General features: G+C 43.8%; 1 protein-coding gene across 1 annotated transcript; it reads right to left on the bottom strand.

Annotated features, from left to right (window-relative positions):
* Positions 1-9: 9 nt before the first annotated feature.
* Positions 10-27,874, bottom strand: DHDDS (dehydrodolichyl diphosphate synthase subunit). The gene is made up of 8 exons (XM_060258312.1): positions 27,753-27,874; positions 26,674-26,790; positions 21,962-22,104; positions 14,352-14,468; positions 12,228-12,329; positions 6,749-6,863; positions 2,283-2,390; positions 10-1,328 (listed from the first exon to the last, which is right to left on the bottom strand). The coding sequence occupies exons 1-8, from the start codon at positions 27,813-27,815 to the stop codon at positions 1,095-1,097; spliced, it is 999 nt and encodes a 332-aa protein (XP_060114295.1). The 5' UTR covers positions 27,816-27,874; the 3' UTR covers positions 10-1,094.

The following is a 27,874-nucleotide window of genomic DNA, read 5'->3' as shown; positions in this document are numbered from 1 at the left end:
ACAATAATGTTCAGCCCGTTTTAAAAAGATGCCCATCATGCAAATGCTTTATTTTTGCTTGATAATGCAATCATCTTCCAGCTGCATCCAGCATTCTTAATTATCAAGTTTTTTTTAAAAAAATGGACAAGTGCCATCAAAAACTAAAAAACACACATTCATGTATGCACACTTTAAAAAAAGAGCAAAGGATGCTGCATTAGATGCAGACGTGTAAAACAACCTGGATTGCGGTCAGTATGTCTGTCCAAAGCTCTGCAGGGCTCTTTGAGCAAGAGGAACACTCCCCTGGACATACCAGAATGATTGCGGCAGCATAGCCACTGTGCTGTTCAGCAAGCACACCTGCCCTCCAATTCCAATGTCTCTGGCAGCAAAGACTCAAGGAACTAGATATGGGAGAGGAAAAAGAGAATGGGATAGCCAGTCTATCTCACTACCAGAAGAAGAGTAATAAAGCCCCTCTAGAACTCATGGGACTCATACCATACACACACACACACACACACAACAGGACTTTTCCTCTTACAGCCTACTGCAGGCTTGCTCAGAGCTAAGCCCTGCCAGGTTCAGCAGGGCTCCTTTCCAAGTGCATACATTTGTAGCTTTAAACTTTAACAAGTGCAGTCTTCCCTGTGCCACATCACAAACAGCCTCTCAAAAAGCCTTGAAGGAGTGACACAGAAAGACTGCCGCTTGGGAAAACAGAACCAAAAAAAAAAAAAGAAACCCTTGCGCGTACAGCACTTCTTTCACACACACCCCTACGCAACATTGTCCTTTATTTACCAGTTCTACAGCTAACTGCCTTATGTCTCACCACCTCTTCAACTGTATTACATTAGGAATCAATAATTTATTACAAACACAAAAATTCCAACAGTTCAGATAATCACCAGGAAGAAGAAGAGGGGAGGCGGGTGGGGGGGAGAGAGAGAGAGAGAGAGAGACTTGCTGCCATGTCTACTGGGAACACAAGAGCTTTAGTAGACCCCATTTTCGAACAAGGCGGTCTGAATAGCAGCTGAACAGATCCTAACTTGGCTTACATGCTTCTGCCTCTTCACCAACCTCCCCTTACAAGTTCCTTCATGTCATGCGGACACCATGCTTAGTTTGACAAGGAAGTCCATTCTCTTCTTTTCCAAGGCCTGCACAAAGCCCTGGATCCTCTCTTCTCGCTGAATTTTGCATTCCTGCAAGAGCTCCCGCCAACGCTGAGGATCACCTGATGCACACCCTTCTTTTTTCAGCTTCTCAGTTACATATATCTTGTCAGTTTCTAGCTGCTGCCATTTCCTTTCTTCTAGGTACAGCTCTTTGGCTTTCTGAATTTAAAAAAAAAAACCACCAGCATTTTTATCAGTTTCTCTTTGTTTTAGACAACCTTTTTGGGGCTCTTAGGTTTGACTCTAATATCCGGAAGTGCCTACAAAAATCCCTCCAGGGAAACACTTTCATGTTTTCTAAGCTTGGGATCCCACCTTCCAACTCTGTTTTATCTCCTGCCCATCACTTGCCCACTTGTAATTCAGCATCAATCATTTCTCACAGAAAAGTGCATACTGTGCAGAGATTTTTGCACACAGTCCCGTGTACGCTGCCTGTTGTCGGTGGCTTGAGGCACTGTTAAGAGATCTTCTGCACTGTTGTGATCTGCCGCTCTGAAGACTCAACAGTAACTCTGGAAAGCTGGCAGAAAGATGATCCAAACCACTATATATTGTTAAACTCACTGACCTCAGCTATCCTTTATAGTGGCCTCAATGTCTATGGTGTTCTGTAAAGCACCATTACCGACACAGGAGGAGTGCTTCTCCTCTGTTCTTCTTCGCAGTCTCCCTGACTTGTACTGCTATTGCTCCACACAGAAGCAGGAAAACTCCATGCATGAAGAGTATGCAACTCCATGCAAGTATGACTTCATTTCACTCCCTACTCACACATATTGGTAAATGTCCAGTATCCTATCAATCTGCACAGAAAAGTCAAAAGCCTTCCTCCAGCTTAAGGAGCCTTTCCCTAATTTAAACAGCTCTTCTACTGGCAGAAAAAACCATTGAAGTTGAAGGAAAGCATTAACCATTGTGAGCAGTGTGGTAATATACATAGCAGTATTTTCAGAATTATGAGACTGATTCAATTCTCGAAAGCAGTAAACTCTTTGGAAAACTAGCATTATTGCCACTCAAAGACTTAAAAGAGATTAGTAAAGTTGATATTTAAAGTATGTCCTTTGCCTTTTTATTCTGTCTTTGCCTCATATTTTCTATGGCTCTTACTTGCAAAGAACTGTGGTTCATCTGGTATTGGATGACAGCATCCCACAAATTCCAGAAGGAATACTCTGGCCACAGGACAGGCTGGAACACCAAACAGGAATGAGACGTCTGCAGAAAGAACAAAAAAAAAAATCCAGTGTGAATGCAACCCGCACAGATAGGAAACGTCTGAAGTGAGATAGACTGATAATTTCCCCATGAATGAATTCCAGTAGTGGCCTTTTATTTATGTGCCAAATATGTGCATTGGATATGTGCAGTTAACTGCATGGAGTATTTCCAGATTCTTCTAAGCAACTTACAATTTTATAGTTCTGCAATCGAGAACATTTAGAAGACACATAAGAACTCCATGGAGACTATAACATTCTGACACAATTGCTTTGGTAATGGCTGCCTTCATCACCAAAAGGAGGATCTTTGGGAGACTGATGAGATGATGATAGAAGCTCCAAGGGCATACTCAATATAATAGATGTACACTCCAATGCATCTGATGAAGTGAGCTCAAGACTCATGGAAGTAGATGCTGGAATAAATTTTGTTAAGTCTTCAATTGTTGCTGGATGCTTGTTTTATTTCATTTGCTTTGTGGTCACCGACAAATTTAAAATAGCCTTGCTGTCAGGTCAACAACCACCACCTTCCATTTCCCTCTCCAAAAAAATACATTATCAGTTCCATCTGTTTGATAAGCTATGACTCAAAACGCAATTATTAATTTCCTTATTATAAGCAGGTATTGTTGCCATTTTATGTGTATTGAGCAAATTTTGGTCTTGTGCAATCATCTGTTGTTTTCAAACGATGATAAAATGTGTGCAACTGTGGGGGGAGGGGAAGACTGACATTACAGAATAGCGTCAGGCATAGAGTGACAGGAAAGATCAATGGAGTGGGGGGACCTATTAGAGGAAGACAAAAATATAGAGAGATAACTCATAGAAACAAACAAGGAGCAACAGAACTGATAATGCTGACAGTGGAACCCTAAGCAGAATTACTCCAGTATATGTCCATTGAAATCAGTGGTCAGGACTCTGCAGTAACTCTGCATAGGACTGCATTGTGAAAAGAGGATTTCTGCAGAGGTGACGAGCAAGACATCACAGGCTTTTGCCACCAGCCAGAGGACCAATGGGAGGTTTTGCAGTCTCCCACCCAGGAATGACATCAAAGCAAAGAAAAACCAGCTGGCTCGGTCCATTGGCCAGAGAACAAACAGTCACAAGAGCCCACTTCTGCCTTTTCTGCCCCAAAGAACCCTGCTCTGTTACACTGCAAATGGGATAAATGGACAACCTTTTTTTTCCCTTCAAAAATCCTTTAATCAAAATGTGGATCATGTAAGTGTTTGATGCAAGATTATAGGACCTCCCAATAGCACCTGCCAGTAACACCCTTCTGCTGTCCACACAGGTCAAAAAGGTCAGCCACTATGCAAAATGTATATAAATTTGATGTAAAGAACTGGCAACATTCAGAAACCAGCAAGAGAAGAACCTTTCACAGGATGCTATGCTGCTATGCTAAAAAGTTGTGTTTTAGGAAAAGGACTTTAAAAAGGAAGACTCTACATGAAACTGTTGAATTAAAATTCAATACTACCCAATACAATCTGATTATTGATAGTGGTTTCCTTTCTAACCAAGTTGTTCAGTTAGCATAATAATTATGATAGTGACATAATAAATACTTTACACACATTATTTTGGCAATCCTTAAGCAGCCCTCTAAGATAGGCCAATATTCCTAAGGCTGAGAGGAAGAGAAAGGAGATTACCTAAGGCCAACTAGCAAGACTGTGGCACAGATGAGGCTTGAATGAGAGACCTCCCAGCTTGGTCCTGCAGTAATATACCAGTTTTCTATCTTAGCTAGTCTGGGAAGAATGAATTATCATCTAGTTCTGCTGTGAAAAATCATGTACATACAGAGTAGTGAAATAATGGCACCATATATATGATGAAGTGAACTGCAGTACACAAAAGTTCATATTTTTGAGAAACAGCATTTCTCAAGATGAGAACTAGGGACCAAGAGGGTCTGGGAGTCATTTCTTGCTCTCATCTGGCCAATGTGAAAAGAAAGTCCTCTTATTTTTATTAACATCAAGCCATTTTGTATAATTGAGACGATAGCACCACTATACTGCTTTTGGATTAATTATTTTAATGTTAACCTATATCGTATTTATTTATATTATTTGTATTGATGTATACTGTTTTATTGTTATATCATGATATTTTATATCATGTCTTGTAAGCTGCCCTGAGCCTGCCTCGGCGGGGAGGGCGGGGTATAAATAGAAATTATTATTATTATTATTATTTTTCTGGGAACGGGAGCAGCAAAGCTCTGCTTCAGGAGAAGAGGAGAGAGATCTGCTGGCCCACCTCTTTTGAAGGACAGGACCTAAGAGATCCGCCACTGCCCACAGACACAATTCCCAATCACCTCAGAACACTTGCCCAAAACTGCACTTACGAGCAGCAAGGATCCAATAGTTCAGAATTTACGGTCCTAACACAGGCACCAGTGCTACTTCTGATATAAAAATGAGCTGGGATTCAATTCCTTTTCCAATGCAAGGGGTTTCACCACATCTGTACTGTAAAGGAAGTACTTCTGTACACCTGTAAAGGAAGTACTTCTTCACCCAAAGGGTGATTAACATGTGGAATTCACTGCCACAGGAGGTGGTGGCGGCCACAAGTATAGCCACCTTCAAGAAGGGTTTAGATAAAAATATGGAGCAGAGGTCCATCAGTGGCTATTAGCCACAGTGTATGTGTGTATATAAAATTTTTTGCCACTGTGTGACACAGAGTGTTGGACTTGATGGGCCGTTGGCCTGATCCAACATGGCTTCTCTTATGTTCTTATCTGAAAGACTATGCCCAGAGACAATAGCAGCTAGTTGTAGTTTTCAGCTGAATGGCCTTCAAGCTTTTATATTTCTTTTGAGCAGGTCCAAGAGTTTGGGCAGGCCCTTCCCACCCCTATTCTGCCTAGGAGTTATTCACTAGTGAGGACTGCTGTCCGCAGTCCCTTCCAATCAAGGGGGAGACTGATAAGAGCATGTCAGGACCTTCTGAACTGCAACCAACAGCATCAGCTACCCTCTGAATCCTGATTTTCTAGGATGCATAGAACAACCATTTTACTCAAACCAGATTTTCTAGTCCTGCTGATGAAGTTTTCACTGTATTGCTTTGGGGATGTGAAAGGCACTTTGAAAAATGGCGGTTTGGTGCACAGTGGGTGCCAGCAGGGGAGAAGAGGGATGGAGGGCTGTTAACATTTGTTTAAATCAAAATGGGGAACCTCAGGTTCTTCGAATTTGAGAACTGCTGCCACAATAAATTTGTGAGCCACAAGATACTCCTTTCCCAGTCACTGTAACAGGCTAACACAACTACCTCTCTGGAATCTAAAACCTGAAACTGGCAGATTGCTCATGGTTTAAGAAACTGAATGGGTGTGGCTAATGCTCCCGCTCCTTTCTGCAATTCCTCCTAAAAGTGCTCCTAAAATAAACTCTTCACTCACCCCCCCCCACACCCCTCCCCACACACACTAGGTTTCACAAGATTCCAGGCTAAACTAAGTTCTCATCTAGAGGTGATATTCTAGAGGCAGATCCAAGTCAGGAGGATTTATCCAACTTCTTGCTGAACTAATAAATAATTAAGGTTTGTAGAATTTTTCGGGCTCAAGTGCCGTGTTCTACTGGAGAAAGTTTTTCTTCCAGATGTTTCGTTCTCGGCTGCAGAGAACATCCTCAGTGGCGCTGCAGCCGGAGCAGGCGTTCTGACCTTCTTGGCTGCTGTGCATTGTTTATAAACTGCTCCGGCTGCAATGCCACTGAGGATGTTCTCCGCAGCCGAGAACGAAACGTCTGGAAGAAAAACTTTCTCCAGTAGAACACGGCACTTGAGCCCGAAAGATTCTACAAACCCTAATGATGTTACCAGCCGTGAAAACCTGAAATCTTTGATAATAAATAATTATTTTGCAATAATTAAAGCTGGAAAAAACCGCATCCTGGGGGCAACAGTAGTTTCTCGCTTTACAGTTTTATCTCTTTACAGTGTCTCAAATGGGGAAGCTATTTAAAAGATTATTGCCCCCAACCTTCTAGGGAAGTCCCCATAGCAACCCGAAAAGCAACTCAGCAACATGTTAAGACTAGCAAAAGAGGCTCTCACCACTCAATAAATGCTTATTTCTGTGTGGTGTCAGTGTGGATAGTGGTCAGATCCAGGTTCAAGCCCCAGCTTTGCCATGGAAACTTTCCGGGTGGCCTAGGTCACTCACTCAGTCTAGCTTACCTCACAAGGGTGGTGGCTGCTGCATGGATAATGGTAGAGGGGGAGAACAATGTTGTAAGCCACTCTGGGTTCCCACGAGGGAGAAAAGAAGGGTATAAACATTTAAGCCGACTTTGTCGGGTCTGTTTTTACCTGCCACAGCAAGAAATCACTAAGCCGGACCTCCCCCGATGTTCTTATCAGGATATCCGGATGAGGGGACTTGCAAGTGTAGAGACACTTGTCGAGTAATGATTCCGACACATCGCTAAAGGAGAAAAGATAAAACTCCAGTTAGCCTGCCTAGTAGCAAAGTGCCTCTTGCTGAGATGTATGGTACAGGCCTACGCACTACAGCTCATATGCTTGGGGCCCTGCAACGCATCTCCGTGCATAGAGCCAGGCTACTGTTAGGGCTCCCGAAATGGGAGCGCATACGGCCAGGGCTGCGCGAACTGCACTGGTTACCAATTGTATACCGAGTCCAGTACAAAGTGTTGGTTATTACCTTTAAAGCCTTATATGGCCGAGGACCAGCCTACCTGAGGGACCGTCTCTCCCCATATGAACCCCAGAGGGCACTGAGGTCAGTTGGGAAAAACAAAATGATTATCCCTGGACCGAGAGAAGTCAAGCTGCAAAACACCAGAGTGCGGGCCTTTTCAGCTGCGGCCCCGGTCCTATGGAATCAGCTCCCAGAGGAGGTGCGGGCCCTGCGGAATCTCGACCAATTCCGCAGGGCCTGCAAAACGGTCCTCTTTAAACAAGCGTATGCCGGCTGCTGAATTAGGACCTAGAGTAACCGTGTCTCAAGATTCTCGTCAGTATAGATACTTAAACTGGCAGGCACCAGCGTCAGAATATTATTATGCTGCCAGATTAATTTAACTCAAACTGTGAATTTTAAAATTTTTAATTATTAACGGGTTTTTATAATGTTTAGATGTTTTTACTATTAACTAAGTCTTATCTATTACCTATTGTTATACATGTATAGATGTTGTTAGCCGCCCTGAGCCGCCTCAGCGGGGAGGGCGGGATACAAATAAAATTTATTATTATTATTATATTATTATAGAGGTGCACTGTAACTCCCCCACAGGTCATCAGCAAAAGAGGCCTATTGCCTCTGAGCATGTATGGCCACCCCCCCTTCCATCCCGCCCCCCGCTTTCTCTTTGCTTCAGCTCAGTCCCCCTTCTCGTAATACTTTTCTCGGCAATCATTTCTGGAGCCTCTATTATGGCTCATCTGTATGCCCTAGCCACAGATCTTTTTCTCATGTCCCTCTCTGAAATATATCCAAGCCTTTTCTTAACAGGAAGCATTCTCTATCTTGGCTGATTAAATCTTGCCAGAGGGAGCTTAGATGTCCTTTACGGGACATCATAAATAGATCCCTCACAGAGGGGCATTTCCCAACGCCTCTGAAAGAGGCGTTGGTTCGCCCTCTCCTAAAAAAATGTACAGCAGACCCGGCCGAATTGGCGAATTACCGTCCGGTGTCTAATTTACCATTTTTAGGTATAATCATTGAGAGGGCAGTGGCGTTGCAGCTACAGAGGTTCCTAGATGACGCTTCCGTTCTTGACCCGTGCCAGTCTGGTTTCCGACCGGGCCATGGGACGGAGACGGTGCTGGTTGCCTTGGTGGATGACCTTCAGCGGCAACTGGATCGGGGCGGCGCTGCGGTACTGATGTTATTAGACCTGTCGGCGGCATTTGATTCAGTCGACCATCAGCTGCTAAAGCGCCGCCTCGCCGACATTGGGGTTGGGGGGTTAGCCTTGCAATGGCTTTCCTCCTTCCTCTCAGGTCGGGGACAAAGGGTGGCTATTGGGGGTGAGCGATCCCAGAGACACACACTAAATTGTGGAGTGCCTCAGGGAGCAGTTCTCTCCCCAATGCTGTTTAACATTTATATGCGCCCCCTTGCCCAGATTGTCCGGAGGTTTGGGCTGGGTTGCCATCAATATGCAGATGACACCCAGCTCTATCTACTAATGGACGGCCGGCCTGGCTCCGCCCCGGGGAACCTGGATCGGGCTTTACAGGCTGTAGTGACGTGGCTCAGATTGAGTGGGCTGAAGCTGAACCCAGCGAAGACAGAGGTCCTTTGTGTGGGTTGCGGCGCCCTAGGAGGGGAAATAGCTCTCCCAACCTTCGATGGCGCATTATTGAAACCAGCGCGCCAGGTAAAGAGTTTGGGTGTTTTACTGGAGCCTTCATTATCAATGGAGGCCCAGATAGCAGCCACTGCCAAGTCAGCATTCTTCCATCTGAAGCGGGCAAGGCAGTTGGCCCCCTTCCTTGAGCGTCGCGACCTCGCAACAGTGATCCATGCAACGGTCACCTCAAGATTGGACTACTGTAATGCCCTCTACTTGGGGCTACCTTTGTGCCGGACCCAGAAGTTGCAGCTGGTGCAGAACGCGTCGGCCAGGCTACTGTTAGGGCTCCCGAAATGGGAGCACATACGGCCGGGGCTGCGCGGACTGCACTGGCTGCCAATTACATACCGAGTCCAGTACAAAGTGTTGGTTATCACCTTTAAAGCCCTATATGGCCGAGGACCAGCCTACCTAAGGGACCGTCTCTCCCCATATGAACCCCAGAGGGCACTGAGGTCAGTTGGAAAAAATAAAATGACTATCCCTGGGCCGAGAGAGGTCAAGCTCCAAAACACCAGAGCTCGGGCCTTTTCAGCTGCAGCCCCTGCACTGTGGAATCAGTTTCCGGAGGAAGTGCGGGCCCTGCGGAACCTTGACCAGTTCCACAGGGCCTGCAAGACCGTCCTTTTTAAACAAGCGTACATCGACATTGACTGCTGAATTGCTGTGAATAAAGGATCCGCCATCTGCATTACTATGGAACTATTTAAACTGGCAGAACCAGCGTCAGAATATCACTATTGCTGCCAGATAAATTTAAATTAACTTAAATCATGTATTTTAAATCTATTAACTGGTTTTTATGTTTAATTTTTTAATTGTTAAATTTAAAGTTTTTATCTATTAATGTAAATGTATAAAATGTTGTTAGCCGCCCTGAGCCGCCTAGGCGGGGAGGGCGGGATACAAATAAAATCTATTATTATTATTATTATTATTATTATTATTATTATTATTATTATTATTATTATTATTATTATCTATCCTTCAAGCAGAGAAGAGACATGGTTAAGTCTCCCGCTACCACAATTTTGAAGAAAGGAAATTCTCTCTCAAGGGATACTTTTCTTTTTCTTCAGAGAGCTATAACAAAACTTCCTTTCCAAATTGGTCCAAGCCTTATTTCTTGACTCCCCCCCCCCCAATTTCTATACTAAAATGCCAAAGTAGTATATAGCAATAATAGCAAAACCTGTGCAAGTCTTTTTTCTTTTTAAACAGGAAGTGGCTATATAAAATCCCAGAAGAATTTAAATAAAGACCCATATCATCAGCAAGACAGTTAAACTAAGATACAGAAGTGCTTGGTCCCAACCTCCTCAAGAGAAAGAACCTAAGGAAGTATTTTGATGTATTATCTAAGAAGCCAGTTTGCATAAAAATGGCCCACCAACAAAAAGGGCCTGCTGCACACACAGACTAGTTTAACCTTTGGGATTCAGGGCAGAAAAGGTCTTGGAGACTAGCAACAAGGGTCCTACAAATGTGTCTAGGAGCAGCAGCCAGCCTGTCGTTGCCACCAACTTCCCCACCTCCTGCAAGTGCTTTACAAGCAGGGAGTGGAGAGGTCTGTGGACCACTTGGTTGCCAGGAGAAAAGAGCTGAGGGTTTCTCTGTTTTCCTGTTGCAGATTTTAAAAGACTGGTCCTGATCAGAGGCTCAAGCCTTTGAGTATAAGCGAAAGGGCAGGAACCAAATGGCTCTTGGCCTGTAGCTTTTGACTGGCCCTGCTCAGTGGATCTTGGACTGACCTTAATTCCTTCTCTCTTGCTGACTGTTTAATTTTTTTTTTAAATATATGCCATACCATACCATAGACCTTTATTGGCATAAATACAAGAATACAGTATACTTTAAAACCAACAGTGACACTATAGAATATAATAAAACCTTAAAAAACCAGCAAAAGTTAAATGACATAAAATAGCAGTAGGCTATGCATGAGTCAAAGCCTCTCTGATTTGGATCGCAACCTGTAAAGAGCAAGCAACGTGAGTAGTGACAAAGTTGTGTTTCCCGTGGAGTAAAAAACGAACCTTGGCATTGTCAGAAAGGTCTTGATGGTCAGAAAGCAGTGCATCTAGATATCTTGCACGTGGACTGCTATAAAAAGGGCAGTCCAAAAGAACATGAGGGACCGTTTCGATGACTCCTTGGCTACAAGGGCATCGTCTAAGATTGCGGGGGATTCTGTGGTATCTTCCGATGCTCTTCTTTGGTGAGGATCAGTTAAAAAGAGGAAATAGGGAGCTAAAAGCCCAGGAATCGGGGATAAACCCAGATAGCTTGGGGAGCAAGTTTTCCGAGCTGCCTCAGTTGGACGTTGCCACTGGATATCTAGTAGACTACGTTTGATGGATTGAAATACCGCAGAAGCAGAGGATAGATAAAATGCATCCAAGGAAATTCCTATGGATGTGATTTTCATTTGGATCAGGGTCCAAAAGAAAATGGTCCATCAGCATCATGATGGTCCATCAGCATCAAAAAGGTGAAAGAATTCTGATCAGAATTAAATAAAGGCGCAGCCAAAACTTAAAGGTCAAAAGCCAGGCGCGAGTTTCCAGCAGCAACAGTCCAGTTTCCATGCAAATTGCAGCATAAGGAACACAGTTGGGTAGTCCCAGAATTTTCCTCAAAAAGAAGGATTGTAGGCCTTCAGTGGTGTGATCGAAGGCACTGATCCATATGGGGGCACCATATAAAAGTTGGGGGCTAGATTTCGCATTAAAAGCTCTTAGGGCCAAAGGGACATATCGGTTCCCTTTCAAATAAAAGAAACGGGCAATAGCCAAGGCACTAGTTCTTGCCACTGTTAGAGCGCACTTGCGATGGGCTGCCCAGCTCCCATTATAGGAAAAATTAATCCCCAGATATTTGGTAATTTTGACCTGTTCAATAGGGTTCTCGGCCTTTTGGCTAAGATCAAGTGTAGCATCTAAATATATGCAAGCCACTTTGGGTTCCCTGTTTAAAAAAAGTGGCTTCTAAATATTTAAATATACAAATACATAAAATGGGGGGAAGAGGCAGAAATTTTTCTGGATACAGAATGGAAGGAACAGTAGAGGAGACATCTGCTTCTCACCTTCCCCATATCACAGATAGAAGATGCAGCTTCAACCTTTAGCATCCTGGGAGGGACATACATAGAGCTAGGATACAAGGCGAAGGTCTTATCTAAACCTCAGTGCAAGTGAACACTTGATGGAGAGGAAATGTGCACAGTGCACAGACGGATGGTCTTTCTTACCAGAAGGTCATGGCCACTTCACTATGCTTGAGCAGATTTGTAGTCACCCTACCAGAGAAACTGCCCCTGTTCATCTAGCCCAGCTGCATCTCAGAGAAATGGACCTGGGGTGGGGAGTATGTCTGATTCAGAGTGGCATCTGATTGGAAGGCCCAGGTGCAAGTTACATCAGCAGCAAAAACATGAACACACCCACACATATGGTTACCTTGGCTGCAGCAACCCTTGTTCAACACCCCAAGCCGCCTCCTTCACAGCATTGCTAATCTCATCTCTCGATGTGTATGCAAAGCAGATGTTCAGAAAACACCTGTGGATTTTTTTTTTTTAAAGAGACAAACGTAAGAGGAAGTAACTCAACAAAGCACGCTGCGGAAAACAAGGATCATGAAGTTATGTGGAATACTATATAGGGAATTTGAGGAGGGGAATAGATAGCTCTGTGTGTGCGCATGGGCAACTGCAACCTACAAATCAGAACAAGAGATAAAGAAAATAGCCACTACAGAAGACCCATTTGCAGAGCTTTAAAACTATACAATAGAACATTTCTAATAACTGATGCATTGATTAATAATCTGTAAAGTTTTTGCATCCCTAATGCTGTGTGCTGTGAGCCCTTTATTGGAAAGTGGTGTACACAAGACCTCGCAATAGCTAAAAAAAAAAATTACACAAAATCACCATGTGTGATAGTTACTGACATAAAGCTGAGCATGATTCACTTGATAGAAGTGATCAGTTGGTTGTAATCAAGTGGTTGTAATCCACTTGTCTTTCTGTAAAGCATCTCTAAGAGGAGAGCCAGTTTGGTGTAGTGGTTAAGTGTGCGGACTCTTATCTGGGAGAACCGGGTTTGATTCCCCACTCCTCCACTTGCACCTGCTGGAATGGCCTTGGGTCAGCCATAGCTCTGGCAGAGGTTGTCCTTGAAAGGGCAGCTGCTGGGAGAGCCCTCTCCAGCCCCACCCACCTCACAGGGTGTCTGTTGTGAGGGGAGAAGACATAGGAGATTGTAAGCCGCTCTGTGTCTCTGATTCAGGGAGAAGGGCGGGATATAAATCTGCAATTCTTCTTCTTCTAAGAAGCACTTCAGTCCCCTAAAAATCTTTTCCTTCGATTCCTTTCACGCACTGGTTATAGGGAGGGGCGTGAACCAAAAATGAAGTGTAGTTCACGCATGAACCGGACTGGTTCGTGGTTCATTTTGAGCTGGTTCAGGAGAAAGTGCCTCACGCGAACCCTCCCTGAACCTCCCATGGAAGCTTGGGAAGTTTGGGGAGGGGTCATTCCTTCCCTCCAAGCCTTTGCTTCCTCAGGCACCCTGCGGCTGCAGAGTTCCTGGGGAAGCCGGGGGAGGCGGTTTAAACTGCCCCCCCCGCTTCAAGCCTCAGCTTCCTTAGGCATCCCGTGGCTGCAGGGGTCCTCGGGAAGTTGATCCTGGGAGAGAAGCCAGTTCGAGCTGCTTTTATCAAAGATTTCAGGTTTTCACGGCTGGTAACATCCTTAGGGTTTGTAGAATCTTTCGGGCTCAAGTGCCGTGTTCTACTGGAGAAAGTTTTTCTTCCGGACGTTTTCGTTCTTCCAGACGTTTTGTTCTCAGCTGCGGAGAACATCCTCAGTGGCATTGCAGCCGGAGCAGGCGCTCTGACCTTCTTGGCTGCTTTTCCTCGGAGCCCCAGCTGAGCCCAGGGAGAAACCTCTCCCTACAGGATCAGCTGTATTAAACCCTTTCTCTCTAGATTTGTGCCGCAACCATAGCACGATCTCTCCATTGTACCCTAAGGTACAATAAGGTACATGGACCCTAAGGTCCATAAGGTACAATGGAGAGATCATGTGCTGGTGAAGGGAGGGGGAGGGGCCGTGGCAGGCCAGCTGGTGAAGGGAATGGGAGGCAGAAGGGGTCAGTTTCAATCCTCTCCACTTCCAAGTTCCCCTTTGCTTCCAGTGGCTGGAAGGGAAAGGGAGAGCTGTTCAGTTTTAGTCCATGCCCAAGGGGAAGTGAGCTCTGAAGGCATTTAAATGCCTTCGGAGCCCACTGGGGACAGGGACAAATCAGAGAACGCGCTGGAAAAATCACACAAACCACAAACCGAAATGAACCACTGGCTCAAGCAATCAAAAGAATTATGAACAAACCACCATTTCCTGGTTTGTGACCATCTCTAACTGGTTGTTCTAGCATCCCACACACTCCTCCAACATACCTGAATATTTTCTTTTCATTTTTAAAAAGAGCCTTATTTGGTTCTTTACTGAGCTACAATGGCTGCAAACCCTGGATATAGCTTGTGTATACAAATATTTAAAAAGTTATGGCAGGACTCACTTGTTGTATTGCTTTGTGGCCAGCACAACTTTGGCAATCAGCTTCTGGATATCTAGTGGCAAGAGTGTCAGGTCTCCGAGGACTCGAACACACACCCCATGTTTCTCCAGATTGTCCCTAAAAGAAGGAAAAGATTTGCTGAGGTACAAGCAAGCCCAAGCAATGCCAACATAACAGATGAACAACACTGTCCTAAACATAAAACTTGAAAGCAGTGGGCTAAGAAGGCTATAACTCTGCTTAAGATGGCACAGTGGTTGACCCTTGGGTAGCTAAAGAAATGCTTCATATATACTATGCTTAGACTTTAGTTCTAAAATGGGAGATATAGGAATGGGAGGCCATGTTAGGCTGCATTAGCAGACTAAAAAGTAAATACAGTCAAAACCCTTAAGGAAGCTTGGAGGCTATTTAAAACTACAATCCTAGAAGCTCAGATAAAATATATACCACAAGTTAAGAAAGGCACAAACAAGTATAAGAAAAGGCCTGCATGGTTAACAAACAAAGTAATGGAAGCTGTAAAAGGTACGAAGGACTCCTTTAAGCGGTGGAAAGCTAGTCCGAGTGAGATTAATAAAAGGGAACACAGGCTGTGGCAAATCAAATGCAAGACTGTGATCAGGCAGGCAAAAAGGAACTATGAGGAGCATATTGCAAAAACCATAAAGACCAACAATAAAAATTTATTCAAATATATTAGAAGCAGGAAACCAGACAGGGAAGCAGTGGGGCCCTTGGATGACCAAGGGGTAAAAGGATTACATAAGGAGGACAGGGAAATGGCTGAGAAGCTGAATGCATTTTTTGCCTCCGTCTTCACTGTGGAAGATGAGAAGTGTTTGCCCGCTCCAGAACCACTAATTTTGGAAGGGGTGTTGAAAGATCTGAGTCAAATTGAGGTGACAAGAGAGGAGGTCCTACAACTGATTGACGAATTAAAAACTAATAAGTCACCAGGTCCGGATGGCATACATCCAAGAGTTCTGAAAGAACTCAAAGTTGAACTTCTGGATCTCCTGACAAAAATATGTAATCTTTCATTGAAATCTGCCTCTGTTCCTGAGGACTGGAAGATAGCAAATGTCACCCCCATCTTTAAAAAGGGTTCCAGAGGAGATCCGGGAAATTACAGGCCAGTCAGTCGGACTTCAATACCAGGAAAGTTGGTAGAAACCATTATCAAGGACAGAATGAGTAGGCACATTGATGAACACAAGTTATTGAGGAAGACTCAGCATAGGTTCTGTAAGGGAAGATCTTGCCTCACTAACCTGTTACAGTTCTTTGAGGGGGTGAACAAACATGTGGACAAAGGAGACCCAACAGATGTTGTTTACCTTGACTTCCAGAAAGCTTTTGATAAAGTTCCTCATCAAAGGCTCCTTAGAAAGCTCAAGAGTCATGGAGTAAAAGGACAGGTCCTCTTGTGGATCAAAACTGGCTAATTAATAGGAAGCAGAGAGTGAGTATAAATGGGCAGTCTTCACAGTGGAGGACAGTAAGCAGTGGGGTGCCGCAGGGCTCAGTACTGGGTCCCATGCTCTTTAACTTGTTCATTAATGAATTGGAGTTGGGAGTAAGCCGTGAAGTGGCCAAGTTTGCAGATGACACTAAATTGTTCAGGGTGGTGAGAACCAGAGAGGATTGTGAGGTACTCCAAAGGGATCTGTTGAGGCTGGGTGAGTGGGCGTCAACGTGGCAGATGCGGTTCAATGTGGCCAAGTGCAAAGTAATGCACATTGGGGCCAAGAATCCCAGCTACAAATACAAGTTGATGGGGTGTGAACTGGCAGAGATTGACCAAGAGAGAAATCTTGGGGTCGTGGTAGATAACTCACTGAAAATGTCAAGGCAGTGTGCGATTGCAATAAAAAAGGCCAACGCCATGCTGGGAATTATTAGGAAGAGATTTGAAAACAAATCAGCCAGTATCATAATGCCCCTGTATAAATCGATGATGCGGTCTCATTTGGAATACTGTGTGCAATTCTGGTCACCGCACCTCAAAAAGGATATTATAGCATTGGAAAAAGTGCAGAAAAGGGCAACTAGAATGATTAAAGGTTTGGAGCACTTTCCCTATGAAGAAAGGTTAAAATGCTTGGGGCTCTTTAGCTTGGAGAAACATCGACTGCAGGGTGACATGAGAGAGGTTTACAAGATGATGCATGGGATGGAGAAAGTAGAGAAAGAAGTACTTTTCTCCCTTTCTCACAATACAAGAACTCGTGAGCATTCAATGAAATTGCTGAGCAGTCAGGTTAAAATGGATAAAAGAAAGTACTTCTTCACCCAAAGGGTGATTAACATGTGGAATTCACTGCCACAGGATGTGGTGGCGGCTACAAGCATAGCCAGCTTTAAGAGGGGATTGGATAAAAATATGGAGCAGAGGTTCATCAGTGGCTATTAGCTACAGTATATATATATGTGTGTGTATATGTTTATATGTCTGTATGTATATGTGTGTGTGTGTGTGTATTGGCCACTGTGTGACACGGAGTGTTGGACTGGATGGGCCACTGGCCTCATCCAACATGGCTTCTCTTATGTTCTTAAAACACAAGTCCAATGGCACCTTTTCCACAATAGGCTTTTTTAAGTCAGAGCTCACTTCAGCAGATGCACCAGAGTATACATTATCAAGCCTATCTTACACATCCAATAGAAAGATGGTGCCCCTGAAATGTATTTACTAAATGCGTGCAAAGAAAGTCTACCTAGAAACGAAAAAAACCTACTGTTACATGTAATTACTATCACGAGAATTCTCTATGCAAAATATTGGAAAGTTTCCAAATTACCAGATAGAAACGAGTTTGTACAGAAACTGTTAGAGGCCGCAGAGATGGACACTCTGACTGTAAGACTAAGAGGAGGCAATCTACAGGATTGCAGAAAGACCTGGAACAATCTATATACTTGGATAAATAATCTGGAATGAAATAAGCTGTATATTTCGAAATTACCCTATATGCTCAGGTGGAGGGGGGGGGGGTTGGGTGTTGGAATGGTGGTGGGTAGGTTTTTTTTACGACTTATGTATAATATGCTGTTAGTTACCATCTATGGAAATATGGAAATGCCAATAAAACCTGAATTTTTCAAAAAAAAAAAAAAAAAGACAATAGAAAGATGGTGGTGGTGGTGATGGGAGGGGTACTGTTTCAAAGAGACGCCAATCCGAAACAAGATTTATCAGTTCACTCACCCAAATTTTGTTAGGTAAGCAAAACCTAGCATAGCATGAAAGGAGATTCGCAAATGCAATGGGAATTATAGCGATATAGCTGGAGTAAACATCTGTGTAGTGTATGAATTGTGAAGTATTAGTATATATAGTAAATAAGAGATTAGAGGTCTCAGTTAAGACCTGACAGAGATAGTACTAAATTTTGTGATGAGCACCACTTCACTATTTTTGTGCAGGATTTTTCCATAGAAGAACAATTACTTTTAAGATCAGAAACAGAATGTCCTGGAAGACTAAAGTGTTTAGTCAGTAAATATTATGATTTTTAGTACCAGACTAGGTGAGTTTCTATGGGGTCAAGTTTCAACCCAGTCACAGTTGCTGGTGAAATGACAGGTCTCACAATGCCAGGACCATATCCATACCGCCTAGAAAACCTGTAACAACGAATGAACTCCGGCCGTGAAAGCCTTCAACAACATATTTCACCCCCAAGTGTTACTAACCTTTGTGTGGCAAAATTAGAAGAAGATCGAATTTGTAATGTGAATTTTTATCCATGTTTTGATCAGATTGTGTTTTATAAATGATTTGTTCCTGATTTTGAGGAAGGAAGACATTTTACCTGCATTTGTGGAGTGGATGAAAGGTTTGCGTATAAATATTAAGTTCTCCAGTCATCATGATAAGAATTCTTTGATCTTTCTAGAACAGTGGTCCCCAACCTTTTTGGCACCAGGGACCGGCAGGGCGGGGGAAACGCAGGGTGGGGAGACCGAATTTGGCCCCCCCCCGCTGCCTCGGCGCCCCCCTGCCCCCTCCTCCTGCGTCGCCTCCTCTTGGATAATAATAGGGACTGTTCTAAAACATGACAACAGAAAATGTACCAGGGAGTTTTCACAAGATTTTCAACCCAGATGAGGTCGAATGTAGTTGTAAATCTGTATGGATGTATGTAGTTGTAAATATGTCTACTCCATCTGAAATGCAAGTTTTCAATCTGGGACTAAATTTTGCACCTGTGCCTTATTATGATGCTTTCCAAACACGTATTGACATCTTTAAACCCATATGTGTACTATAACTAAAAAAAAAAGTTGCTTCAGAACATGCTCAGGATGTTAAAAAGTTTCACATTAAGTCCAGTTTCACATCTAATGTTACAGATTCTGCTATTACTGTTTTTGAGTGCCTGGTTTTGGCAAACATTGTTGAGTTGGAAAGAAGAGTGCTGGAAATGGAGAAGCAGGATTGACCGTCCGTGGTCCATCCAGTTGAACCTGTACTGCAATCTTGTGAGCTTGTAATATCTATATTGTTTGTTATAGATGATTACAAGTCATTATAATTTATTACACATTTAACTTGCAACATAGTATTGGCTGACTTTTCAACTTTACTCGTGGCGTGATCCTATTGTTCAGCAGCAGCCACCCTATGAAAGCCAGTGTGGTGCAGCAGTTACAGCTTCAGAGTAGGGTCTGGGAAACCCAAGTCTAAATCCCCATCTTGCTATGGAAGCTCGCTGTGTGATTTTGGACCAGTCATATACTTTCAATCTAACCTACCTCACAGGGTTGTTGTGTAGATAAACAGGAGGAGAGGAAAATAAAGTAAGCTGCTTTGGTTCACGCTGTGGAGAAAGGTGGGGTAAATAAGTAATAGATATAGCTGAAGATGGAAGGCGACTGCGGGGTGACATGATAGAGGTTTACAAGATAATGCATGGGATGGAGAAAGTGGAGAAAGAAGTACTTTTCTCCCTTTCTCACAATACAAGAACTCGTGGGCATTCGATGAAATTGCTGAGCAGACAGGTTAAAACGGATAAAAGGAAGTACTTCTTCACCCAAAGGGTGATTAACATGTGGAATTCACTGCCACAGGAGGTGGTGGCGGCCACAAGTATAGCCACCTTCAAGAGGGGTTTAGATAAAAAATATGGAGCACAGGTCCATCAGTGGCTATTAGCCACAGTGTGTGTGTATGTATAAATTTTTTTGCCACTGTGTGACACAGAGTGTTGGACTGGATGGGCTGTTGGCCTGATCCAACATGGCTTCTCTTATGTTCTTATGCTAATAAAAGGCAGGTTGGTGAATAGCTGAGAAGCAGAGAATGAGGCAGGAAAAGGGGAAAGGATATGGGAGTTGCCAGGAGGAGGGAAAGCGGAAATAGTGTGGTGAAGGGGATACAGGGGAAAATGAGGTTTGACCCCACAGATCCTTGAGGATTTCCTACCGTTCAAGTGAGCCTTGCCAGTGGCTGGCATCACACAACTGGGCCACAGTTTTCCTAGGCAGAGGCTGTTGAGGTTTGGGCAGTGAGAGGGAAAGCTTAAGACAGAGGGAGAGGTAAAGGTAGATTGGCTGCTGGGTAGGAAGGCGATAAGCCTACCAGCTCCAGGTTAGGAAATTCCAAGATATTTGGGGGTGTGAAGCCTGGGGAGGATGGCATTTATGGAGGGGAAGGACCTCAGAAGGGCATACTGCCACAGACTCCACCCTCCAAAGCAGCCATTTCTCCTAGGAGAACAAGGATTGCCAGCCTCCCAAGTATGGACTGGCAATCAACTGGAGTTGCAACCGCCCTCCAGATAACATAGATCAGTTCTCTTGGAGAAAATGGCTGCTCGGAAGAATGCAGCTTCTGAATATTCCTTATTGAGCAATCACTGAACATTTTAGTTTGGAATAGATATGTATATACCGGCAGGGTCAGGTGATTTCTGTGAATATATTAAGCCATATTCTGATTTGTTTAATCTGGATTTTAGTCTTTTAGTTCCGACTTGAGAAAGCATCAGTAAAATGGTTGGCTCATTGCACTGGAACTAGGACTGGTTACGTTTGATGAACATAAGAACATAAGAGAAGCCATGTTGGATCAGGCCAACGGCCCATCCAGTCCAACACTCTGTGTCACAAAGTGGCAAAAAAAAATTATATATACACACACACTGTGGCTAATAGCCACTGATGAACCTCTGCTCCATATTTTTATCTAAACCCCTCTTGAAGGTGGCTATACTTGTGGATGCCACCACCTCCTGTGGCAGTGAATTCCACATGTTAATCACCCTTTGGGTGAAGAAATACTTCCTTTTATCCATTTTAACCTGTCTGCTCAGCAATTTCATCGAATGCCCACGAGTTCTTGTATTGTGAGAAAGGGAGAAAAGTACTTCTTTCTACATTAATACATTAATTAATATTAATATTAATGTAGAAGTACTTCTTCTACATTAATATTGCTCAGTCACAAAGGGGTGATACCCATCTGAGAAAGGGCCGATATGAATCAACGGAGCAGTTTCCTTTGTGTATGGACATTTATTTTGCATTCTCTGTTCTGACCTTTATGAGGTGTGATATATGTCCTTAAGTACACATTATATGAGGTGTTTATATTGCTTTTTAAAGCTTTTTGTAAATGGTTGTTTGAATATTTCATATGTAGAGCCACGCTTCCGTGATCTGTATTGAAGTTTTTTTTGGCACAGAGGTCTTTCCTATTTTTCTTCCAACCTGGAGATTGGCAACCATAGAAGAGAAGGAAGCAGGAAAAGGGAGATACTATGGGGGCTTTCAAGATAAGAGAAGAGGAAATAGTGGGGGGGGGGTAAGGGGGAAGTGAGATGTCTCCCACAAGTCCTTGTGGCTTCTCACTTGTCCTTCTAAATTCCTCAAAAGGCCTTCAGCCTGTTCCCTCTAAATGCAAATCCAATAATAATAATAATAATAATAGATGAAGAACAACAACAACATATAGAATCACAACAAACTAAAAACCTGTAAAAATCAATTTACAGAACATTTTAACAATCCAATGGTAAGTGATAAATAGCCCCAATTTTGACTGCCAGCTACATTCATGGGCAGGTGGGAAGGGGGCAAAACAGATATAAATAATAGAGAATAGCAGTTAACTAGGCCCCACCTAGACAAGATTTGTGGTTTGTGAATACAAGGCAGGGGGATAATTCTCTTGGCATGCAGAATTTTTTTTAAAAAATGATACCCCCCCCCCTAAACTTTATGAGAGAACGAATTCAGCTCATTGCTTCTGGGACACTGAAAGTAGCTGAGAATCAGTTAAGAGGAAGTGGAGCAATGGAGACACTGGTCTGCTCAATGCCCTAAGAGCTTACAGGTTTTTTGAAGAGGGGTAAGAACTGGGTGGGAAGTTTCCCAGTCTCACACACGCACAATCTATACACACACACTGAATACCCAAAGGCCTCTAACTTGCACTTATTTAAAAGTTACACTTCAGGTGCATTGTTTACTTGATCTGTACTTTTTTCTTGCTTCCCCCAACTTCTTCTACCCACAATCTTTGTTCTAGAACTTTCCTGGCAGTTTCTCCTTAGGGTTTTGGTGGGTTGAGGCTGGAAGGGACGGGAGACTCTTACTGTTCCTCTAGAAGACGGATGAATTTCTGCCTTGCCAATTCCATCAACCCATCTACTTCTTCCCTGGACCGTTTGAAGTTCTCAATACTGAAGGCGTAAACTGTGACTTCTCGGATACCGAGAGACAAACACCACTGCAGAGTCTGTAAAGAGGGGAAAGTATTACTGAAGGCCAAAGTGGCAGACAGTACCATCCACAAAGCATGAAGAACACGCAAACTTCAATAGTACCATTTTCTACTAGGAGGCAGGGTGGTATAGCAGATACAGAGCTGGACTGCCATGATGATTCTGAATGACCTTATTTAGGTATTTATATCCTATTTTTCTTTCCAGTGGTACCACCCAAAGCAGCTCACATCAGTCTCTTCCATTTTAAATTCACAACAACCTTGTGAGGTAGGTTAGAATAAAAGTGAGTGACACCCAGTGATTTTTCATGGCAGAGTGTGGATTTGAAGTTAGATCACAGTTAAACACTCTAACCACTATTCTGGGCCAGTCACTTAACCTATCTCGCAAAACTGTTGCAAGGATACAACCAGAAGACGGGAGAACCGCGGATACTGCTGTGACCTCCTTAAAGGAGGATGGAATACAAAAGCGGTAGCAAATGACGGGGCAGCTGTATTCATGTACACTGTGGCACAGCTATCAAAAACCTTGTGGCACCTTGAAAACTAACATGTTTACTGCAGAAAAACTTTTCATGATTCAAAGACCCAATTCATGCATTCATTCATAGTCCCATGACATCTTCTGCCATAATACATGTGCTGGCCTTTAAAAAGTGCCACAAAACAAGACTCTTTGTGATTGCACCTGCAGAGTAACTGGGATACAGCAGAAGTTTATATAACAATGATCTTTCTTTCTTACTTTCCTAGTCTTGGTCACGGGTTAACATAAGAGAAGCCATGTTGGATCATGTTATCTATTTCTACTCACCACCAACGCTTTGAAGTAATTATATAGTGCAATCATAATATATTCCAAACCCTAAGACTGCATGCAATCACCTGGTGGAAGAAGACAAAATCTTCAACTCAGATGAATGGCCAGGCATGTTCCGCTCATAAACACCTACCTTTTGATGCTAATAAACACAACATAATTAGCAGGTTATGGTCAATATACTTCTGTGGACTCCCCCCTGCCCCCTCAACTATCTTGTGCAATGAGATGCAGCTGGAAGTTCTAATCTAGACTACTGAGGAGCTGTTGGACTAAGGAATGCAATCTAACCTGAATGCATCCCCAGTTCATGTGCTATGCCCAGAAGTCTAAGAATCAGGACAAGACTGATTCATACAAGTTTTTCAATCTCTTAAATTTATGCCAAATTTTAAATTAAAAAGGTCAAGATCTATTGATGGATGGCCGGCTTGACAATGTCCCTGTAAATTTGGACCAGGCGTTGAAAGCCGTGGCAGGCTGGCTTAGGCTGAGTGGGCTAAAGTTAAATCCAGCGAAGACAGAGGTCCTTTGCCTGAGTTGTGGCGGTCCAGGTGGGGAAATCCCCTTGCCGGTTTTTGACGGTGCGCCACTGGTACCGGTGCAGAGGGTCAGGAGCCTGGGAGTGCTACTGGAGTCTTCCCTGACAATGGAGGCCCAGATAGCAGCCACTGCTAAGTCCACCTTCTTCCACCTTAGACGAGTGAGGCAGTTGTCTCCCTTCCTGGAACGCGGTGACCTGGCAACAGTGATCCATGCAACGGTCACCTCGATACTAAACTACTGTAATGCCCTCTACATGGGGCTGCCCTTGTATCGAACTCGGAAACCAGCTAGTGCAGAACGCGGCAGCCAGGCTGCTAGTGGGTCTACCTAGGTGGGAACATGTGCAGCCTAGGCGCACAAGCTGCACTGGCTGCCAATTGTATACCGAGTCCATTACAAGGTGCTGGTTATTACCTTTAAAGCCCTATATGGCCGAGGACCTGCCTACCTTAGGGACCGTCTCTCTCCATATGTTCCCCAGAGACCACTGAGATCTAGTTCACAAAATCTACTGAAATTCCCCGGGCCAAAGGAGGCCAAACTGAAAGTAACAAGGGAGCAGGCCTTCTCGATAACAGCACCCCAATGGTGGAACCAGCTGCCAGAGGAGGTGCGGGCCCTGTGGGACCTTAATCAGTTCCGCAGGGCTTGCAAAACCGTCCTTTTCCAGCTGGCATATTAAGATGGAACCATCGCATCAATAAGCTGTGTTTACATGTATCTTAAGAATGTAGCACCATTAATTTATACTGTAATTTAAATTTTAAATTTTAATCTAATCGCTGGTTTAAGAAATGTATTTTAATGGTTATGTTGTATTTATTGTTACATCGTGGTGTGACCCACCATGTCCTGTAAGCCGCCCTGAGCCTGCTTCAGCGGGGAGGGCGGGGGATAAATAAAAAATTATTATTATTATTATTAAGAGAGAACCAGTGTAGGTGTACTGAACATATGAAGCTCCCTGATGTTGAATCAGACCATGGTTTATTCCCACATGGTTTATTGGACCTGGGTTTGCTGTTGTTGGTTTTTTCTCTCTGCTCTTCCACCATACTGTGGTACATTTCAGCACCTCCCATCTCTTCTCCGCTGTTTCCCAAACCTGCACTGCAGCAACCATTTAGGAAAGACTGCAGCAAAGTCTAGATGGTTGCTGTGTGTGCAGAAAAGTCTGGATTTCTTCAGTGCTGCCTGCACAGAAGCCATTTTTTTCTTCCCCGGTCCTTGTGGCAGCCCACAACAAGGCCTCCATACCACAGGGTCCTTTTTTGAGGGTTTTAAAAAGAAAGTGGCAATTGACAATATACCAGTTCATCACTATATCAATTTTCAGCTTTGAAAATCCTTGAAAAAGCCACTGGTGACCTGGGATCTCCTCTATGGACACTGGGGCAGGGAAACCTACTATCTAGAAATCCTACTGCCATTGTGCTGCATTGGCAGTCACAGCAAGAATGAGTCTTCCAAAGGAAAGTGGTGTCTTTGGAACAGCCCACAGTCTTATCTACTCTCTGACTAGCAGCTGCTCTCCAGGGTCTCAAGTCAAGGTCTTCTACACTACATCACCTCCAACCTGATCCATTTGACTGCAGATGCTAATGACTGAAACAGGGACCTTTTTGAAGGCAAGTCCATGCTGTTCCACTGAGCTAGAACCCCAAGCTCCATAGCAGCGCTTGGTTCTTTTCCATAAGTAGGCCCAGAGCCACAAATGTTTTGTTGGTTGGTACCTTTAAAGCAAGGAAAGACTCATACATACAAGCAGTGAAAAGCATCTGAAAGTTATTTAATGCTTCAGAAGTAGTATGCATTTTACCATATCTTCAAAGAGCTGATGGTCATGTCCCCCTTCTTAATGGCTCAAAGTCACGAAGCAACTTTAACAGTCAACTGAAAATTTGACGCCAAGGCTCCACAGTCCTAGGCTAAAACTCTAAACCATTAGAACCATGCTGGCTCTCCAGTTATACTTTTTTTTTTTTAATGTACCAGACGCTTGTCAATCAAGCTGATACTTTTACATTCACAGGTTAGAAAACAGAAGTCCACAGTAAAGTTACTTTTTATGAACATAATATCATCCCCACACTGTTCCTTACATCTCTGTAAGGCTACAGTATCGATCAGCATCATGGCCCCCATACTGCCCACCTTCTTCTTCTTCAAAGCAGAGAGCCAGTTCTTGCTTTTCTCCACTTCAGCAGAGCGGACGACATCACATTTGAATCTACACGGAATTCCTTTTCTAAAATAGCTAGTTTTATCGAAGGAGAATACTTGGATTGGAATCTCCCATCGTCTTGTGACTGGCCTCCACGGCAGCCATTTTGTGACCGGTCCTTTATCCTGCAGCAGCCATTTTGTGGTGGCATTCATTACACTTTCTCAAAATTCCAGAACCATCCACAGGCTCAACAAGGTGAACAGCCCTTGGTGAGATGCTAACACTTAAAAAAACAAAACAAAGCCTTAGGACTTTACCGAAGGGGCCTCAACTACCTGTGAGGAATCCAAGTTCCCCTTTACCTCTAATTTCTCTAATCATATCAAACCAAGTATGAACATGAACATATGAAGCTGCCTTATACTGAATCAGACCTTTGGTCCATCAAAGTCAGTATCATCTTCTCAGACTGGCAGCGGCTCTCCAGGGTCTCAAGCTGAGGTTTTTCACACCTATTTGCCTGGACCCTTTTTTGGAGATGCCAGGGATTGAACCTGGGACCTTCTGCTTCCCAAGCAGATGCTCTACCACTGAGCCACCATCCCTCCCCTGCTCTCCAGGGTCTCAAGCTGAGGTTTTTCACACCTATTTGCCTGGACCCTTTTTTGGAGATGCCAGGGATTGAACCTGGGACCTTCTGCTTCCCAAGCAGATGCTCTACCACTGAGCCACCATCCCTCCCCTGCTCTCCAGGGTCTCAAGCTGAGGTTTTTCACACCTATTTGCCTGGACCCTTTTTTGGAGATGCCAGGGATTGAACCTGGACCTTCTGCTTCCCAAGCAGATACTCTACCACTGAGCCACCGTCCCTCCCCGTCCCTCTACAAGTATATTTACATAAATTCCCAAGATTTCCTTAGAAATATCCAGGCAAAAAATAAACCCTTGGAGATTTTTAAAAAGCATCCTAAGGTCAGCTCTATAGTAGAGATACAGTAAATCAGGGAGTCACCTCTACATCCTATTTAGAAAAGGTACTCCCCACCTGTGCCAGTTTCGCAAATCCCTGTGTGTGTCCTTCCAGTTTCTTTACATTATGCTTCTGAGCGTAACGCCGGTTGCCATCCATGATGAACGCCACATGCTTGGGCATTGGTCCAGCCTGGATGCAAAGACAGAAAGAGAGGCTGAGGTGAAAGGGAATGAGAGTCAACCCAGTTTTACCTGAGCCCCTTACCCAAGCTCATGTTTTAAGAAGAGTGAAAGGAAAGATCTAGAACACAGACAGTGGGCAGAGGAGTGAGAAAGGGGCACACAGATACTCAACAGAGTACTTGAGTAAAGCTTTTAGATAAGTCATAATAGAGAACACAAGGAATTACAGTGCAAAAGGGGGAAGAGAACCTGCACACTGCAGGAAGGTCACAAGGTGACCTTGGATCTCAGTTCTCTCTCAGACAAAGTTTCTGGGAAGATAAAAATAGAGGGGAGGAAAATGTTGTAAACCACTCTGGGTCCCCCTCTGGGAAGAAAAGCACAGCATAAACATTTAAATAAATACTTCGATTTTAGTCCAGTAACACTTTCTGCACTCCTGTTTATTCCACCCTTAGAATTCATAAAAGACTGAATCAGACAAACAGAACAGTCCTGAGTAGAATTACACCCTTCTAAGGTCAGTGCAGTCAGTGGACTAAAAAGTGTGTAACTCTGCTTAGGAAGACACTGAGAGTCTGCTTAGGTCTGTATTTTTTTACCCAACAACAGCTTCCCATTAGCTTCTTGAAGGTTGCCAGCAGTGCCACAGGGGGTGATGGCAATTCCTTATTACTGATCCCTGCCATTTCATAGACTTACACATACAGGCTCTATATAACTACCAATGCTTAAAGCTATTAACTAACATCTTTTACAGCCAGGGTTTGTTGAGGATTCCCTCACAGCCTAGCCTATTCAAAAACCTACATACAAGAAATATAGTGTCAGTTGGAGGAGAGTTTTACCATGGGCTGCCAAAAAAAAAAAAAGTGGGTTCTAGATCAAATCAAACCTAAACACTCCCTAGAAACTAAAATGACCACTTATCACACCCACACCTACACCCACACCATCATTTTAACTTACTTTTAACACACTGGCACAGAATCTCTCCAGCATAGACAGTTCACCTTCTGTTATCCACGACATCCTTTGTCTTGTTTTGCCCAGAGGGATGAAAAGGAATTGTACTTCTGCTCAAGCCTGAA

This window comes from Heteronotia binoei, chromosome 17, assembly GCF_032191835.1.
Source record: "Heteronotia binoei isolate CCM8104 ecotype False Entrance Well chromosome 17, APGP_CSIRO_Hbin_v1, whole genome shotgun sequence".
NCBI lineage: Eukaryota > Metazoa > Chordata > Lepidosauria > Squamata > Gekkonidae > Heteronotia > Heteronotia binoei.
Note: the sequence above shows the minus strand (reverse complement) of the source record. Positions and strands in the feature narration are given on the sequence as shown.